Source organism: Caretta caretta, chromosome 2 (genome assembly GCF_965140235.1).
Source record: "Caretta caretta isolate rCarCar2 chromosome 2, rCarCar1.hap1, whole genome shotgun sequence".
NCBI classification, from domain to species: domain Eukaryota; kingdom Metazoa; phylum Chordata; order Testudines; family Cheloniidae; genus Caretta; species Caretta caretta.
In genome coordinates this window covers 48,474,571-48,492,438 of record NC_134207.1, presented here as the reverse complement: position 1 = coordinate 48,492,438, position 17,868 = coordinate 48,474,571, and the positions used below count along the sequence as shown (strand labels likewise).

The window sequence follows — 17,868 nt, the reverse complement described above, 5'->3', positions numbered from 1 at the left end:
ATAGCAGCAAAAGGGAGGAGAGAAAAGGAAGGGAGGGAATAAGGGAAGTGGGGAAAGAAGGGGCAGAGCAGCTCTGAACATGTCTGTCCTGGTAACGACTGTCAGAGGGGAAGACAAAGATAGAAAGGTAAAGGAGTAGAGGCAGGAGGATGGAGTAGAGTCAGGGCTACAGTGACCATACCTGAGCATGTGTGCTTCCACTCTCCCCCTTTTCCCCACGCCATTCTCCAAAGAGAGAGATGTCTCCTGATACATAGTACACTCATCTCACTGTCCCTATGAGACACCCAACCATCTCTGTGAACTTCCTCCTGTCAAAGTGCTGCCTCTCCCAATGCACTTCACCTTCTTTCTGGAGGGGAGAGACCCATGCTTCGCTTCTTTCCATCCAAGGTAGAATGGATCTGAGTTTAAGCCTCCTTTTGGATTGAAATGCAGGTAAAATCCATCTTCTGAACTCTGATTTGATGAGTTTGTGTAACCCAAAATGCCTCTGTGCCCACCAGCCAACCCCAGATGATTGTACCTCTGTTTCTATTGTATTAATTAACGTGTATTTTCAGTCCAATTTGAATTGTACCTTTTAATAAACTCCTGATTTTCAGAAGGTTTTTGTGAAGACCTTTGTAAAATCAAGGTTTATGGCTAATAACTTTAAGAAAGTTTGGTGGAAATCTTGGTGTGAATAATAAAATAGTGATCTGGTTCCAATATTTAGAGCACACATACATCAAGAAAATACGGTGGCTTTTAATTTAAATATTTTGCAAAGTCAGACTACTTTTTCTCGAATAGGTGAAGGAACACCCAGGGGCAGATTCAGGATCACTATCAAAGTGAGCCTGAGCAAATGGGGGATCTGTGCCTGGGCTTGGGGCCAAAAGAATCCTCTCCTTCTTCCTAGCACAACTGCACCCCAGCAAGTGGTACGGCCCATGGGCTGCAGTAATAATGATTGCTTCCTCCCCTTCTCTACCTCCTCACAGTGGGGATTTTCAATAGGGGTTCTGCGTCATTGTGGAGCCACTTGCTCTGCTTTCCCTCCAGTCCTGGCTCTCTCCATGTCACATAGAGAGCATCCACAGAGCACTGCTGCATGGTGGGCAACTGATGCAAATACACTTGTGCAGCCTTCCCATAGCCTGTCCTCCCCTTGTTCAGTGGAACATATAAGGGGTTAGGGAGCATGTCCGGCTCTAAGAAAGAAAAGAATGCCCAGTGTCTTATGGTGAAATCTTGGCTCTGTTGGAGTCAAAGTCAAAACTCCCACTGACTTCAACATGGCCAAGATTTCACTTGAGTGTAAAAGTCACTTTAGCTGAGATCATAACACAGGGTCTATCTCCGCTAGTCATGTTAAAGCCAATTAATGGCAGATGGAATTATTTCTACCTCACCATTATGTTGCTAATAGGTTTGGTTACATTAATAGTTGGTTTTCTTCCTAAAAATAAGACCAATTGTATTATACCCTTTACTAGAGAGGGCTACTCAGACAAAAATGAGACATTTGTTTTAGGTGCTTTATGAGTTGTTACTCATATATTATAGCCCCTGGACTCCTCATTGTTTTAATATACTATACAGTTCATCTGAAAAAAGTAGTGAGGAATGAAAGGACTAGACATTTTAAGATCAATCAAAACAGGCAGTTTTGAACAGGATTGATGTAATGCCTCTCTTTAAAGAGTACACAGCTCACTGCTTTGTGTTCTGACCGTGTTTCCCCCCTCAGGCAGCAAACACAGAGACTGTCAGTTTAACTGGAATTTCTAGAGTCTAAGGAACCAAATAGCTGCTCTTCCTCAGCTCTCGTAAAAGGTAAAATGCAAAATAAAACAACAACAGCATGGGAATTAGATAAACATGGGCATTCATCCTGTTCACACTTTGAAGTGCCTACGTCAATGAGACTAGATTTGATTATCATATCTTAGGGAGAGCTTTCCTATGCCTGTATAGATTAAAATCACATTGGAACAGCTGCTATTGCCCAGACTCATGCAGGGTAAACTGATTGTTCATATCAGTCTGATAGCTAACTGTTTGTTAGCATCCTTAAAAGAGGGGAGAGGCAGCTTAAGTTCTTGCAGTTACTTAGAAGAGCAAGTGATCTTCCTACAGAATGTGCTTCTTTAAGCAGTTATTTTAGTGTATTTTACCATTTTTGAGAAGAAAACAAAATAAAACAATAGACTTTTTCAAAGTTGCTATACCTCTTCCTTCCTTTCCAAGGATGGAGACTGGGTGGACAGAACTACGTTGAGATACATGCAATTTAGAAGTTTCATCTCACTTCGCTCTCAATCCTGTGAGATGCTGAGGCACTCACAGGGCATTTAGCACAGGACAACACTCTTACTCTGTAGTCTGATTTGTGGATTCCACCTACTCATATAAAAAACTTAACAAAAAAGCATAGAAGTAAAGAGGAACATGTGGAAGGGCAACCAAGAAAAGAAAGCAGGGCTGTAGATATGGGGATTAAATTTGGCTCCATATTTGACAATTTAACCAAATATTTCTCTTTAATCAAGTTATTAAAAATCTAAAATCTGACTTTACAATTTCGCATACTATATCTTGGTCATGACTCTTTGTGCTGAGGGTGTGGGAGAGAATCACCTGCATCTTTGTGAGAGATCACAGGAGATTCCCCTTAAGTTATTCATGTTTCAGCCACTGGCTGAGGAGCACGAGATGGAGGCTTTTGGGAGAATACCAAGGTTGCTTTTTAACAGACTGAGTCAGTGGTGGCTGTGAGTGAGGTGGGTGGGTGGACATGTCATTTTCTTCCAGTCTTCTTCATTCTAAGCACTCTTTGCACTGGGAAACAAGAAGCTGGAGTCAGGAACCAAACATGATACAGACCATTAACACTAGGAAACAGGGCTGGCCTGGCTTTGCAGTTTTATGACCAAATCTTGCCCTTTAGCAGAAAAACAGGGATAATGGCCAAAAAGTGACACATTCGCTCTCTTGTGGGCATCCCACTGGATTTTGCTGTGACAGAAGTGCATAGTAAAGGCACATCTGGATTTATTTTGGTACTTAGCTATCAAACTTGTAACATGCCCAACTATGAGACCTAATCATGCAGTCATCTCACACAGAGGAGACTGAGTGTAGAACGCATAATGTGCCCTTCGGTCATAATTTTCTACCAGCTGAGGCAGAAAAGCTACCGTCATTGTGCAGCATTACGATTGACGCTTATGTTATCAAAATCTCTAGACCTTTACCTCACATTTTTGCTTCATCTGAGAAATGGAGAAAATACCCAAATGCCCTACTGAGTGGTTCTCAAATTTATTTGATCATGCCCTCCATCTTTGTGTCTGTAGTTATTTACGTCCCCCCGCCACACAAATACATACACCAATTAAAAAAAATCAACATGTAACTCTCACTAAATATTAAAACCAGTAAGGCATTGATTCAAACAGAGCCATTGTAATAAGAGCAAAAGTAAAACTGTGATTGTGGTCAATGCTTACGATTAAATGTGCCACGCCACGTCGTAGCAACTGGATTAATGTACAGATGGCAACGACTTTGTATAATGCTAGGCAGGCTTACAGAAATCTGTCAAAATGCACAGCGCCATCTAGAGTCAAATGCACAGCGCCATCTGAGGACCTGGTATGTCTGGAGGAATCAGCTTTGCCAGTTATTCATTGCTGTGGGTAAAATGTGTGCAGTATGTTTTTTTTCCCCCTAAAACTTCTCACCCCCTCGCCCCCAAATACATTCCATACCCCGCCAGGGGGCCCGTCACCCAGTTTGAGAACCTCTGCCCTACATGTACAGGGACATGCTGCACACAGATGTTGCGTCCAAATGTTATATATCCCAGAACATTCCTGTGGTCCTTCACATGATTAATACCTCATTGTGCATTCTCCTTGTGAATGATTCTTAACACATACATGGCCGCATCAGTTTCAGTTCTCTGTTAATCAATATTTGCATGGTGTTAGGAGAAAATGAAATCTCCTTAGAATAGCATTAAATTACACTTCATACCAAAATCTGCATTCTCACAATAGTGTCATATTGCTATTTGGCTTCAATGTGCCCTCTTCCTACACCTATTGCGTGGGGAGACCCTCCCACACACAAAGCTCCTGCACACCTTTATGTCCAGCAATCTGGAGAGATCATGGTTCAATTTACCATTGCTATATTTTTCAGTGCAAAACCAGATGGTTGGATGAGAAACCATTATGGTATACATCCTTCTTATGAGCTCTGCAGTCTGGATATAATGGGATGATTTTATCCCTAATGCAATTCAGTTCAAATGCAGTATTTATTTCATGCAGAGCTTGTCTATTGACTTCTAGTCTTGAAGTACTTTGATGGTTTGCCAGGGGAAACTTTAAAATGGTGCTGTTTAGGGAAATTATTGCTTGATTATCTTGACTAGGGAATCTTAAATTTTCCTTTGTAATCTCCTCAGAAAAATAAAAATAGGGCATAGATAACATTGCATTTATGATGAAAGTTGATTGCAGAATATGATTTTGAACTTCAATTGTCTAGAGAACAACACCCCCCCTCCCCCAATCCACAAATTATGCCTCAAACCTTAATATCGCCATACATTTATAACAATGGCACAGGATTGTGCACCAAATTCAAGTTTGGCTTTAAATGGATGCAATTACATTGACTTCAACGTAGGTATCCCCTTACATCAGAGGAGAATTTGGCCCAAATGTCTCGAAAATAAGGAAGATGATAACTTGAAAGGCAAAGGGGTTACTTTGGTTTATAAAGAACTGAGTGAATGGGTAGCAGTACATTGATATCTTAAAGCGCAATATTTTTTCGAAAAACAAAAACGGTAAGCCAGAGTGAAATTTGAGCTGGAGAATGGGGGTGTGACACTGGCAGACCAGATCACGTCAGAGAGTATTCAGAACAATTCACTTGTGTCTTAGTATAGATCAGAGGTTCTCAAACTGTGGTTCGAGCTCCATTCAGGTGGTCCGTGGATAGTTCCTTCTAAGGTGTGTGCCTGGGTGGCCGCACACGAGAGAATGAAGGGCCACCACCTAATTAGTGGAGCCGTGCAGGTGTGGCTTCACTAATTAGGTGCCTGGATTCTGGAGAAAACGCACATGTAAGGTGAGGTGGTGGCCTCAGGGGGAATAGTGGGTAGGTGGGAGGTAGAAGAGGGGGTGGGGCGAATTTAGGACGTGCAGGGCTGCAGTGGCCAGAGAAAGAGGCAACTTTCCCTAGCTCCAGGGTTGCGGCTGCCGGGAAGAGATGGCCCTCCTTCCCAGCCTCAGCTCAGGGGCTGCTGCAGCAGGGGAGAGAGGGCACATCCATCACATTAGAAAGGTAGACTACTGATATTAAAATATGAGTTGTGTGCTTTTATTTGTAGAACAAAAAAACATTATTATAAAGTTTTTTATATATAGCGCTTTTATCCAAAGTGCTTTACAATAGTTAGCTAATGGCACAATCAACATTTGGAAAGATCATGTAGTGGTCCTCTGAGACCCTCAGCAATTTTCAAGTGGTCCCTGAAAAAAACGTTTGAGAACCACTGGTATAGATCAAAGTGATTGTTAAATGTATAAGTGCTTTGGGTGTTGAAACTTCATAAATGGGATGTCACATGCATTGTTTTTACTTATCTGTGTCCTGTCATAACGTAATAACAAACATTTACATTGTAAATATCCCATAATGAAATAACTCATCAGACATCAAAAAGCCTTGTGGAATGCTAATGAGGGACTTTATTGAAAAAATTCTAATTCCAAAGAAAATGGGCATTGTATGTGATGACCGGAGGTCAGAGACTCAAAGTGCATTCCTCACTCACTGTCATCAAAGGAAAAGCCTATGTGGGTAAAAAGACTGTCAGCTTGCTTTCTGTCAGCAGAAGATATAAATATGGATTCTAGGAAAGATCCTTCATCTCTGAATTGTTTGGACTCTTACAGGGAAGTGTACCAGATGCAAAGTGGTGATCTCCAGAGACCATCTGGGTACCCTGAAAAGACTTTTGGGATACTGGCAGTTTATTACAACACTGTCATCATTTGGGATTACAAACTGTGATTCACTTGTACATATATTTTACTTGCTTTAACCTGTCAGTAACTCTCATTTCCTTTTCTTACCTAATAAGCCTTAAATTAGTTTACTGTAGAATTAGCTGCCAGCATTGTCTTTGGTATAAGAGCCAAAGTACCAATTGATCTGGGGTAATTGGTCTTTTGGGACTAAGAGAAACCTGATGAGGTGTGATTTTTGGTTTGAGTGACCATCATCACAAAGTTCAGTTTGTCTGGTGGGTAAGATAGTCTGGAGAGTCTAAGGGGACTGTCTGTGACTCCATGGTAAGACTGCTATAGCGATCCAGGAGTTCACATTTGTAACTAGCGTGGTGACATCTAATTATAGAACATACCACCAATTTGGGGTGTCTGCCCTTGTTTTCTGTAAGTCTGCCCTGACGTAGGCACTAACAGTTGTGAGCCACCCCAGACAGATGACAGAAGGTCTGAATAATTTATTGATGGCAATAACCTTTTAGATCAGAATATTTCAAAAATGCATTTCTGAATAATTGCCGGCCAAGTTTCTTCAAGATAGCACATAATTAAAGAAGGAAACTCAGTTGTGTGTATATAGATGTTTCTGAAATTAGTTAAATGCATATCAAAAAGTATCTTCTGCCTCTTTTAATATGAAATGTAGAAGTTTACATTTCTCTTGACTCTGAAGATAAGGTAAAGATATATAAATACAGTAGATAAATATTGCCATGTCTAATAAGCCTACAAAGTGAAATATCTTTCCACGCTGCTTGTCACTTCTACCACATACCTCCCAAACTAACAATGATCTTAAACACCTAGATGGAAATCTAGGGTCCACTGAAGTAAATGGGCAGAATGCCCATTGACTTCAGCGTGGTCAGGATTTCACCTCGTACTGCACTTCCAATGCTTTTTTAGTGCAAAATTTATTAATTTTATATATGACCAGATTGTGCCACCCTCTCTCATGTTGAGTAGTACCTGCTATGAGCGTGCTCTGCAAAAGGAAAGTCTCCATATATGATAGATAATAGTTCCAGCAGATGACAGTCAAGAATTTGCAGTATTGTTCATAGGCTTTCTGGTATCAGTAAAAGTTGTGAATTGCAAATGGCTTCCAGAGTGCAGCTCTTTATAGAGAGCTTCTACCAGTACCACTCTCCATGATTAGTTCCAGTAACTTCAGTGGGACTACTCATGGAGTACTCTTCAACATGCATAAGAGTGGCAGAATGTGACTTACCAGTCACCTTGTCACCACTCATCAGCTCCCACTATTTTCAGTTGGTGCTGGTGGGTGCTGAGTACTGAGGAAAATCTGGCCATTTCATTTTGATGCCTAAACGGGAACAGAGCATTTTTGGCCTTTGATTCCTCAATGGCTTATTCTGGTCTTTCATGAAAAGCCATTATAACAGTCCCCTTTTAAAATAAATTTGTCTCCATAGATCCCATGTTATAATCTATTTCTTTTGATAGTTTTAAATAAGTGTGATATGATATAACCTGTAACACTGAAGGCAGTGAGAAAGACCTGTTTTTATGTGAGTTGCATGGCTCACTTTGAGGATAGAATTTGACCTTGTGCTCTCTTAATGTTACAGGTACAATAGATTAAATTCCCATTGCTGTTCCCATTGAAGTCTGGGAGTTTTTATGCAGATCCAACTAACCAGCATGGTGCCTATCACTGATCCCCTCTCCGTACTTAAGATAGTGGTTTTTATCTCCTCCAATAGAAGCAGAACTGGGTGCAAATAATACTAACATTATGTCTAAGGTTTAAAACTTCTAGAATTTATTCTTTTTATCATTTCTTTAGGAAGAATCCACACACCACTGAAGAAGCTCATCAAAAGTTTATGAAACTTTATCCCAAAATATTCTACCGAGAAAAGACTGTATTGCCAGGAATACCTCCAACACTCTCAAAGAGGTAATTAATATCTTCTAGTTTATGTTTTGAGAGAAAGAAAAGCATAAGAGATTATCAGATCAAGCTTCACCACTGCATATCACAGAACAGCTGGAGAAGACAAAGATTAGTAGCTAGTGGTAAATTCATTTTCTGCATGAGCAGAAACATCTGTTCGTTGCTAAGAAGTACATTTGTCCAAACTTTCAAAAAAATATTGGTTACACTTACCTCCCAGTTTGTTGTGTTTGTGAAAAAAGATTATCAGAATGTGGCTGCTTTTATTTTTTTTCCTGTCACTTTTGAAAAAAAGCGAATGCCCCAGTGAGTAAATGGCTAATCATACATGCACATATCTATCTATATCTATCTGTATCAGTGTTGAACATTTAAGCCCCAGATAGTCTTTCTTTCCTTTCATGACTGCAAGTAGAAGCCTTGCCCAGGTACACACCTACATCATAGCAGAGGGTAGACCTAGCTGAGGCAGCAGCAGCTGCCTGAAGTTAAGTGAGCTATTATTTTGCTTCAGCTACTGTACTTTAGAGACCCTGAACCTTAAGGAACCTATGGAGGAGGAGAATACCTGGGTCCTGCAAAGAGTCTGTAACAGTTCCGGGGGAGGGGGCAGAGAGGGAACTTCTCTTCCAAGTAGGAAGGGCAGGTAAAGAGCACCCCTGCAGATTCCTTAGCAAATATTCATGACAGGCCGAAGAACACTTGCCCCTTAAGAATGGGAGAGACGACAAGGTCATTGGCAAGAAGTACCTTTGTCCCCAGTCTCAGCATGAGAAAAAACAGAGGTGCTCCTTCTCTGGAGGGTGGAGGTTTCTCTTCTGACTGTGCCCCGACTGCAACAGATGCTATGAAGGGCACAGGTGCTTCTCCTCCCCAAACCCTTTATGATTGAGGGTCTTTGAAGTAAGTGCAGCAGGAACCCTTCAACTCATTTTTAAACAGCTGTTGCTGCCCCATCTGATGATGGTGAATAGAACTGGTCAGAATCTCTCGCCCAGGGAAATCTTTTTCATTTTTGTCAAAGTTTTCATACATATTTTCAGAGGACAATTTCAACTTTTCCTTGAAAAACAGTATTTTTTTTTTTTTATTTTTGGTAACTAAAATAAAAATGCCTTGGTTTTCTGACAGAAAAAAATGAAAATTTTTAATTATTTACCAATCCAATTTTCCATAGAAAAAATGTTGATGAAAAATTTTCAGCTATACCCTAATAGTGAGCCTACCTATGACGTCTACCTGCAGTCAAGAAGAAAAAGTGACAATTGGATGGGGTTCCTAAATATCCAAAATTCAGATAAAAATAATTAATAAATAAGAGAAAGACCAAGACTGACCAGCTACTAACCCTAATCTTCACTTTTTTCATAAGTAAAATTTTTTGGCTGAAACACTTTAAGACAATATATGTCTGCTAAGTATATCTAATACCCACTGAAGCTAACATGAATGGCACACAAGAAAGTATTTATCCATATGTTTTTAAATGGATCATGGTCTAGAAATGACTGACACATCAGTGTTTCTACTAAAAGAGTCCCTGATCCTGCATTTGAAGTCGCATGGGCAGACTCTTTTACCCATATGGAGCCCCAGCAAAGCTAAAATGGAGCAAAGGTGTGTTAAATCTAGCCCAGTTCTTGTATGTGGTATGTTGGGTTGCCCATTGTAAAGGGAAAAGTTGTCTCAGTGGAGGGATTTAGAAAATAATTTTCTTCACATCTAGTTTATTTAGACCTGATGTTAAAAGAACTATTTTCAAGACATAACACTAATTCTGAAAAGTATTTATAGCTACCTGTGATCCCAAATACCTAAAACATACTTAAAGAGCAAAGTAACTTCTACAAGGGTTACTCTCTGTAAATACCATCCCCCCCAAAAAAAGTTTCATCCTTAGTTATAAATATGCAATCTGATGCAAGTTTATGGTCTTGGTCAAATCTTTAGAATTTTAATTATTTTAATACCTAAATTATGGAGTCTTATGTTTAGGCTGCTTGGATAAAATTACCTTGGCAATTTCATGATAAAGCCATATCCTGACAGGTTGATAACTCAGCCACAAAAATTAACCCCAAATGGAAAATTTTACATTTTGCAGAAACCTTTATCTTCCAGGGCATGTAGTGTGACATGAATTGCTTTGCTCTCTGCTCACATTTTTTGTAATTTACATTGTCTTATGCTTTTGTAGATAGTGTTCTGTAAATGAAAATAATCAGTATTACGCAGTATTGGATGGGAAAATTACATTTCTAGATTATTGATCAAATCATTCTTTGATTTATGGACTCCTAATCCTTCAAAAAGTGCTACAAATCTACCTGACTTCATATTTGAATCTCTTATTTATCTGTCAGATGTATAAAAAACTCACAAAGCCAGTCGTCATTAGTTACACATCTGAGTAATCCTTGTAATTTATCTGCACTATATTGTCTTCAGTGATATTTTTTAAGACAATGGAATGTGAATAATTTTCAGATTTTTTGAGGGCGGGGAGCAGTGGGGCATCAGCGTAGATGTGAGCAGAGAATTTGAACCCAAAGTGCTTTTAGTTATTTCAGTTTCATTTACTTTGCATTAAGTTGTATGTGTGACTTCTGTTGACATCAGTGGGAACAACACAAGTGTATCCAAAGACAGAATTGGTCTGGTGGTTTTTGTGTGCTTGCATCAGGTTCAATTTGAGAGTGTTGGGTTGGGATTGGTTCATAGTACCAGGCTAATACTGTAATTGCTAGGTTACAGAAAAGAGCCATGCAGTAACAACATTTAATACAGCAGCCTGGATTTTGCCTCTTTAGAATCTGTTTCTGCTGTACTTCCTCATATGGCTCTGAAGAGATCTGTGATTGCCTTCTGGGATTGTTTAAACCTAGACTGTAAGCTCTTATCTATGTGCAGCTGCACCCTGTTTATAGATGAAAATTTGCTGCTGTTTATCTGAGTGAGGTTTTTCTTTGTTTCATATGAGTGTGTTTTGTAACAAATTTTCCCTGTATTTCTCTATATTTTTTTAATTCCCTATTTGGATATATGTTCACCATTTGAATGTACTGTAATGTTCTGACTTAATCCTGACCTCCAAGCATGTAGCTCAGCACAGAGTGCAAAATCATTACTGTGTATGTGTGCACAAGCATAGTAGCTCATTTGAGAAGATATGGATGATATAAGCAAAGGTTCTCAGCTCTTTAAGACCCATAACCACTTCCAGAGTTGCAAAGAAAGCATAATGACAGGTTTCAGAGTAACAGCCGTGTTAGTCTGTATTCGCAAAAAGAAAAGGAGTACTTGTGGCACCTTAGAGACTAACCAATTTATTTGAGCATGAGCTTTCGTGAGCTACAGCTCACTTCATCGGATGCATACCGTGGAAACTGCAGCAGACTTTATATACACACAGAGAATATGAAACAATATGTGATGTGATGTGATGGTGTCCCCTGAATAGATATGTGGGCACAATTGGCAACGGGATACTCACCAACAACCACATACCACACAACAGAACCACTAACCCAAGAACTTATCCTTGCAACAAAGCCAAGTTCCTGGGTTAGTGGTTCTGTTGTGTGGTATGTGGTTGTTGGTGAGTATCCCGTTGCCAATTGTGCCCACATATCTATTCAGGGGACACCATCACAGGGCCTAATAACATCAGCCACACTATCAGAGGCTCGTTCACCTGCACATCCACCAATGTGATATATGCCGTCATGTGCCAGCAATGCCCCTCTGCCATGTACATTGGTCAAACTGGACAGTCTCTACGTAAAAGAATAAATGGACACAAATCAGATGTCAAGAATTATAACATTCATAAACCAGTCGGAGAACACTTCAATCTCTCTGGTCACGCAATCACAGACATGAAGGTCGCTATCTTAAAACAAAAAAACTTCAAATCCAGACTCCAGCGAGAAACTGCTGAATTGGAATTCATTTGCAAATTGGATACTATTAATTTAGGCTTAAATAGAGACTGGGAGTGGCTAAGTCATTATGCAAGATAACCTATTTCCCCTTGTTTTTTCCTACCCCCCCCCCAGATGTTCTGGTTTAACTTGGATTTAAACTTGGAGAGTGGTCAGTTTGGATGAGCTATTACCAGCAGGAGAGTGAGTTTGTGTGTGTATGGGGGTGGGGGGTGTGTGAGAAAACCTGGATTTGTGCTGGAAATGGCCCACCTTGATTATCATGCACATTGTAGGGAGAGTGGTCACTTTGGATGAGCTATTACCAGCAGGATAGTGAGTTTGTGTGTGTGGTTTTTGGGAGGGGGGTGAGGGGGTGAGAGAACCTGGATTTGTGCAGGAAATGGCCCAACTTGATTATCATGCACATTGTGTAAAGAGTTGTCACTTTGGATGGGCTATCACCAGCAGGAGAGTGAATTTGTGTGGGGGGGTGGAGGGTGAGAAAACCTGGATTTGTGCTGGAAATGGCCCAACCTGATGATCACTTTAGATAAGCTATTACCAGCAGGACAGTGGGGTGGGAGGAGGTATTGTTTCATATTCTCTGTGTGTATATAAAGTCTGCTGCAGTTTCCACGGCATGCATCCGATGAAGTGAGCTGTAGCTCACGAAAGCTCATGCTCAAATAAATTGGTTAGTCTCTAAGGTGCCACAAGTCCTCCTTTTCTTTTTTTAAAGAAAGCATAGAATCCTAAGAGTAGCATCCAGCTTTTAGGGAAAAGGCAAATTTTTAAGAGGGTGAAGGGGTGGGGAGAAATCTGGGTGGCTTGAGTGTCTATGGTTGGAGACGCTGGAATACACTTTTTTTCATAGAGCCGCTGGTAGCTTTAGAATTGTGTGTTTATCTTAGGGTTTTATATTAGCGCTCATCCCTATAATATCATAGTGCTTTCTGTGCAAGATTGGAAAAACAAAGTCCCTATTGAATGTTACCTGCTTTTCTCCCATATCTGGTGATGGGAGTCTCTTCCTGGGGTAGGAGTTTTCTTTTTCTTTTCTTTTGTGTATGTATGTGTGTGTGTGTGTATGTGAGAGAGAGAGAGAGAGAGAGGGCAAGGGTGATTTTAAGTGTCATTCTGGTTATGATGGAAAAGCTGTTATCACAGAAAGAGCTCTTGCATTGTGACCTCTAAGGGTACGTCTACACTGCATTAAAAGACCTGTGACTGACCTGCGTCAGCTGACTCAGGCTCCAGTTGCAGGGATTTACAACTGCAGTGTAGATGTTTGGGCTCAGACGGGAGCTTGGGCTCGGAGATCCTGCAAGGGGTTGGGTCTCAGAGACCAGGCTCAAGCTCAAGCCTGAACTTTTACACTGCAATTTTTAGCCCTGCAGCCTGAGCCCTGTGAACCTGAGTCAGCTGACCCGGGCTCTGGGATTCCGGTGCTGTGGGTTTTTTATTGTGGTGTAGACATACCCTAAGGGTGATCAGTCTGGATTTGACTACTCTCTTCTGCAAGTTCATCCAAAAGCTGGCCTCCTTAACCATTATTGCCTTACCTCTGTCTCTTGCACATTTTGTCCTGGGCTCTGTAATCTGCATTGTCCTAGAATAGCTGTTTTGCTGATTCATTACTGAGTCGCTAATGTACCTAGGGCCTGGCTTTGTGGATAGGGACAAATGCCTTGAACCAGCAGTTGCAGCTGTGAGATGAATATTGGGAATGGTGTGTGTTCTTGAAATATGGTGTTTGAATAAATAATTTCATGTTTAGAAGACCATTCTTAAAATACTTGATATTTGATATTATAATAAACTCTTTAATAAGACTTCCGTTCCTTGTTTTTCACCTAGTGCAGGTGCCAAGAAGTCACCTTATTTCCATACACCTGTGACATTAATTGAGTCAAAAGGAATAATAATACTTATATGACCCTTTTCTCAAAGTTCTTCACAATCTTTTAATGTATTTATCCTTACACCCTCCCTGCATGAAGTAGGAAAGTGTTACAGTTCCCATTTTATAGGTGGGAAACCGTGGCACAGAAAGGCTAAGTGACTTGCCCAAAGTCACTCAGGAAGTCCATAGCAGAACAGGGAATTGAACCCAGCTCTCCCATGTTCTAAGCTAGGGGAAGCTGGATCTAGCAATTTGCATTGGAGAGAGGAGACTTGTGATTGATTAACTTCTGGCAGTAGCAACAGAGAAGAAAAATCTGTCAGACTGAATGGTGGTATTTCATAGAATCATAGAATCATAGAATATCAGGGTTGGAAGGGACCTCAGGAGGTCATCTAGTCCAACCCCCTGCTCAAAGCAGGACCAATCCCCAATTAAATCATCCCAGCCAGGGCTTTGTCAAGCCTGACCTTAAAAACTTCTAAGGAAGGAGATTCTACCACCTCCCTAGGTAACGCATTCCAGCGTTTCACCACCCTCCTAGTGAAAAAGTTTTTCCTAATGTCCAACCTAAACCTCCCCCGCTGCAATTTGAGACCATTACTCCTTGTCCTGTCCTCTTCTACCACTGAGAATAGTCTAGAACCATCCTCTCTGGAACCACCTCTCAGGTAGTTGAAAGCAGCTATCAAATCCCCCCTCATTCTTCTCTTCTGCAGACTAAACAATCCCAGTTCCCTCAGCCTCTCCTCATAAGTCATGTGTTCCAGACCCCTAATCATTTTTGTTGCCCTTCGCTGGACTCTCTCCAATTTATGCACATCCTTCTTGTAGTGTGGGGCCCAAAACTGGACACAGTACTCCAGATGAGGCCTCACCAATGTCGAATAGAGGGGAACGATCACGTCCCTCGATCTGCTTGCTATGCCCCTACTTATACATCCCAAAATGCCATTGGCCTTCTTGGCAACAAGGGCACACTGCTGACTCATATCCAGCTTCTTGTCCACTGTCACCCCTAGGTCCTTTTCTGCAGAACTGCTGCCTAGCCATTCGGTCCCTAGTCTGTAGCTGTGCATTGGGTTCTTCCGTCCTAAGTGCAGGACCCTGCACTTATCCTTATTGAACCTCATCAGATTTCTTTTGGCCCAATCCTCCAATTTGTCTAGGTCCCTCTGTATCCTATCCCTGCCCTCCAGAGTATCTACCACTCCTCCCAGTTTAGTATCATCCGCAAATTTGCTGAGAGTGCAATCCACACCATCCTCCAGATCATTTATGAAGATGTTGAACAAAACCGGCCCCAGGACCGACCCCTGGGGCACTCCACTTGACACCGGCTGCCAACTAGACATGGAGCCATTGATCACTACCCGTTGAGCCCGACAATCTAGCCAACTTTCTACCCACCTTATAGTGCATTCATCCAGCCCATACTTCTTTAACTTGCTGACAAGAATACTGTGGGAGACCGTGTCAAAAGCTTTGCTAAAGTCAAGAAACAATACATCCACTGCTTTCCCTTCATTCATAGAACCAGTAATCTCATCATAGAAGGTGATTAGATTAGTCAGGCATGACCTTCCCTTGGTGAATCCATGCTGACTGTTCCTGATCACTTTCCTCTCATGTAAGTGCTTCACGATTGATTCCTTGAGGACCTGCTCCATGATTTTTCCGGGGACTGAGGTGAGGCTGACTGGCCTGTAGTTCCCAGGATCCTCCTCCTTCCCTTTTTTAAAGATTGGCACTACATTAGCTTTTTTCCAGTCATCCGGGACTTCCCCCGTTTGCCACGAGTTTTCAAAGATAATGGCCAATGGCTCTGCAATCACAGCCGCCAATTCCTTTAGCACTCTCTGATGCAACTCGTCCGGCCCCATGGACTTGTGCACGTCCAGCTTTTCTAAATAGTCCCTAACCACCTCTTTCTCCACAGAGGGCTGGCCATCTACTCCCCATGTTGTGATGCCCAGAGCAGCAGTCTGGGAGCTGTCCTTGTTAGTGAAGACAGAGGCAAAAAAAGCATTGAGCACATTAGCTTTTTCCACATCCTCTGTCACTAGGTTGCCTCCCTCATTCAGTAAGGGGCCCACACTTTCCTTGGCTTTCTTCTTGTTGCCAACATACCTGAAGAAACCCTCTTGTTACTCTTGACATCTCTCGCTAGCTGCAGCTCTAGGTGCGATTTGGCCCTCCTGATTTCATTCCTATATGCCTTAGCAATATTTTTATACTCTTCCCTGGTCATATGTCCAACCTTCCACTTCTTGTAAACTTCATTTTTGTGTTTAAGATCCGCTAGGATTTCACCGTTAAGCCAAGCTGGTCATCTGCCATATTTACTATTCTTTCGACTCATCAGGATGGTTTGTCCCTGTAACCTCAACAGGGATTCCTTGAAATACAGCCAGCTCTCCTGGACTCCTTTCCCCTTCATGTTAGTCCCCCAGGGGATCCTAGCGATCCGTTCCCTGCGGGAGTCAAAGTCTGCTTTCCTGAAGTCCAGTGTCCGTATCCTGCTGCTTACCTTTCTTCCCTGTGTCAGGATCCTGAACTCAACCAACTCATAGTCACTGCCTCCCAGATTCCCATCCACTTTTGCTTCCCCTAGTAATTCTTCCCAGTTTGTGAGCAGCAGGTCAAGAAAAGCTCCCCCCCAGCTGGCTCCTCTAGCACTTGCACCAGGAAATTGTCCCCTACGCTTTCCAAAAACTTCCTGGACTGTCTATGCACCGCTGTATTGCTCTCCCAGCAGATATCAGGAAGATTAAAGTCACCCATGAGAACCAGGGCGTGCGATCTAGTAGCTTCTGCGAGTTGCAGGAAGAAAGTCTCATCCACCTCATCCCGCTGGTCCGGTGGTCTATGGCAGACTCCCACCACTACATCACTCTTGTTGCTCACACTTCTAAACTTAATCCAGAGACACTCAGGTTTTTCTGCAGTTTCGTATTTCTAGCATCATCAAGAGCAGGTTGTGATGTATGCACCTGTGTAGTGTGAGAGACATCAGAGAGAAAATTACTTACTTTTACTTGCTGTTTTGAAGATATCAGGCTAGATTCATGATTGCCCAGTGGCCTTTCTGCATCAGCTGCATTGGTGCATAGTGGCTATAGAAGAGGCGCAAACTCCCCCTTGCATCCTAGAGAATATCACCTGTGTAGAGACTTCAGAGGCCAAGTACAGAGACCCTACAGCAGCCACTGTTGCAGAACCACAGAGTTACCGAGACCACCAGAATATCTGTGCTCCTTTGAGACAAGGCACCTCATGAGAGCCAGGGTGAAATGTTTTCAGAAAAGCAACTTCAGCTCTGAAACACACTTCTAGAAGAGGTTGGAATAATCCAGAACCTTTGTCACCTTTTGGAAGAAACTGCAAATTTTCCTCTTTGAAATGTCTTTTGCTACTGGAACCATAAGAAGAAAAGGGAAGATTTGTATCTGAAGTAGAACCTCCAGGGAAGGGAGAAAAGCAAAAGACTCATGAAGTCTGCTAGGGGCTCTGTTATGCAGATCTAATTTACCTGGGTAGCACATCGATGCTATGGTGGTGGGAGTTAAAGAAAACTCTAAGACACAGAATGAGGTTCACCCCACTGGCAAATAAAAACAAGTGGAAAGAACTAGACCTGCCTGGTGCATGGAAGAACATATCAAGGTACCCAAAGCCGTATAGATGCCCAAAGGGTGCAGAGCCAGAACACCAGTGATGAGGTGCAGCTTGTGCAGCAAGCTCTCCTGCTGACTGCACTCAAGAAGAAAGTGGCTAGAAGGTTCCATGGGTGGCAGTTAAACTCCAGGGTGGGCCACAACCAGCAGTGAGGGTGGATGGAGACTGTCTTGCTCTCCTATCGTCTATCGCTGCCTTTAGGGACCGAAGAACTTGGGGAGTTCTGCCTATTATTTGTTAGGGAGTGAAGCCCCAGGAGTTAAATGCCTGACAGGTGTTATTTTTAGAGATTTTTCCTCTCCATTGACAGTTTCTATTGGTTTCAGAGGTAATTCTGTTGATATCAGAGCAGCATACATATAG

The 17,868-nt window shown here is 41.9% G+C and overlaps 1 protein-coding gene across 1 annotated transcript in view; it reads left to right on the top strand.

Moving 5' to 3' along the window:
* Nucleotides 1-17,868, top strand: part of CNBD1 (cyclic nucleotide binding domain containing 1) — a 401,361-nt gene that overhangs the window by 8,368 nt on the left and 375,125 nt on the right. The window contains exon 3 of the mRNA XM_048837242.2: nt 7,888-8,001. Coding sequence (XP_048693199.2) covers nt 7,888-8,001 — 114 coding nt within the window. The remainder of the gene's footprint in view (nt 1-7,887; nt 8,002-17,868) is intronic.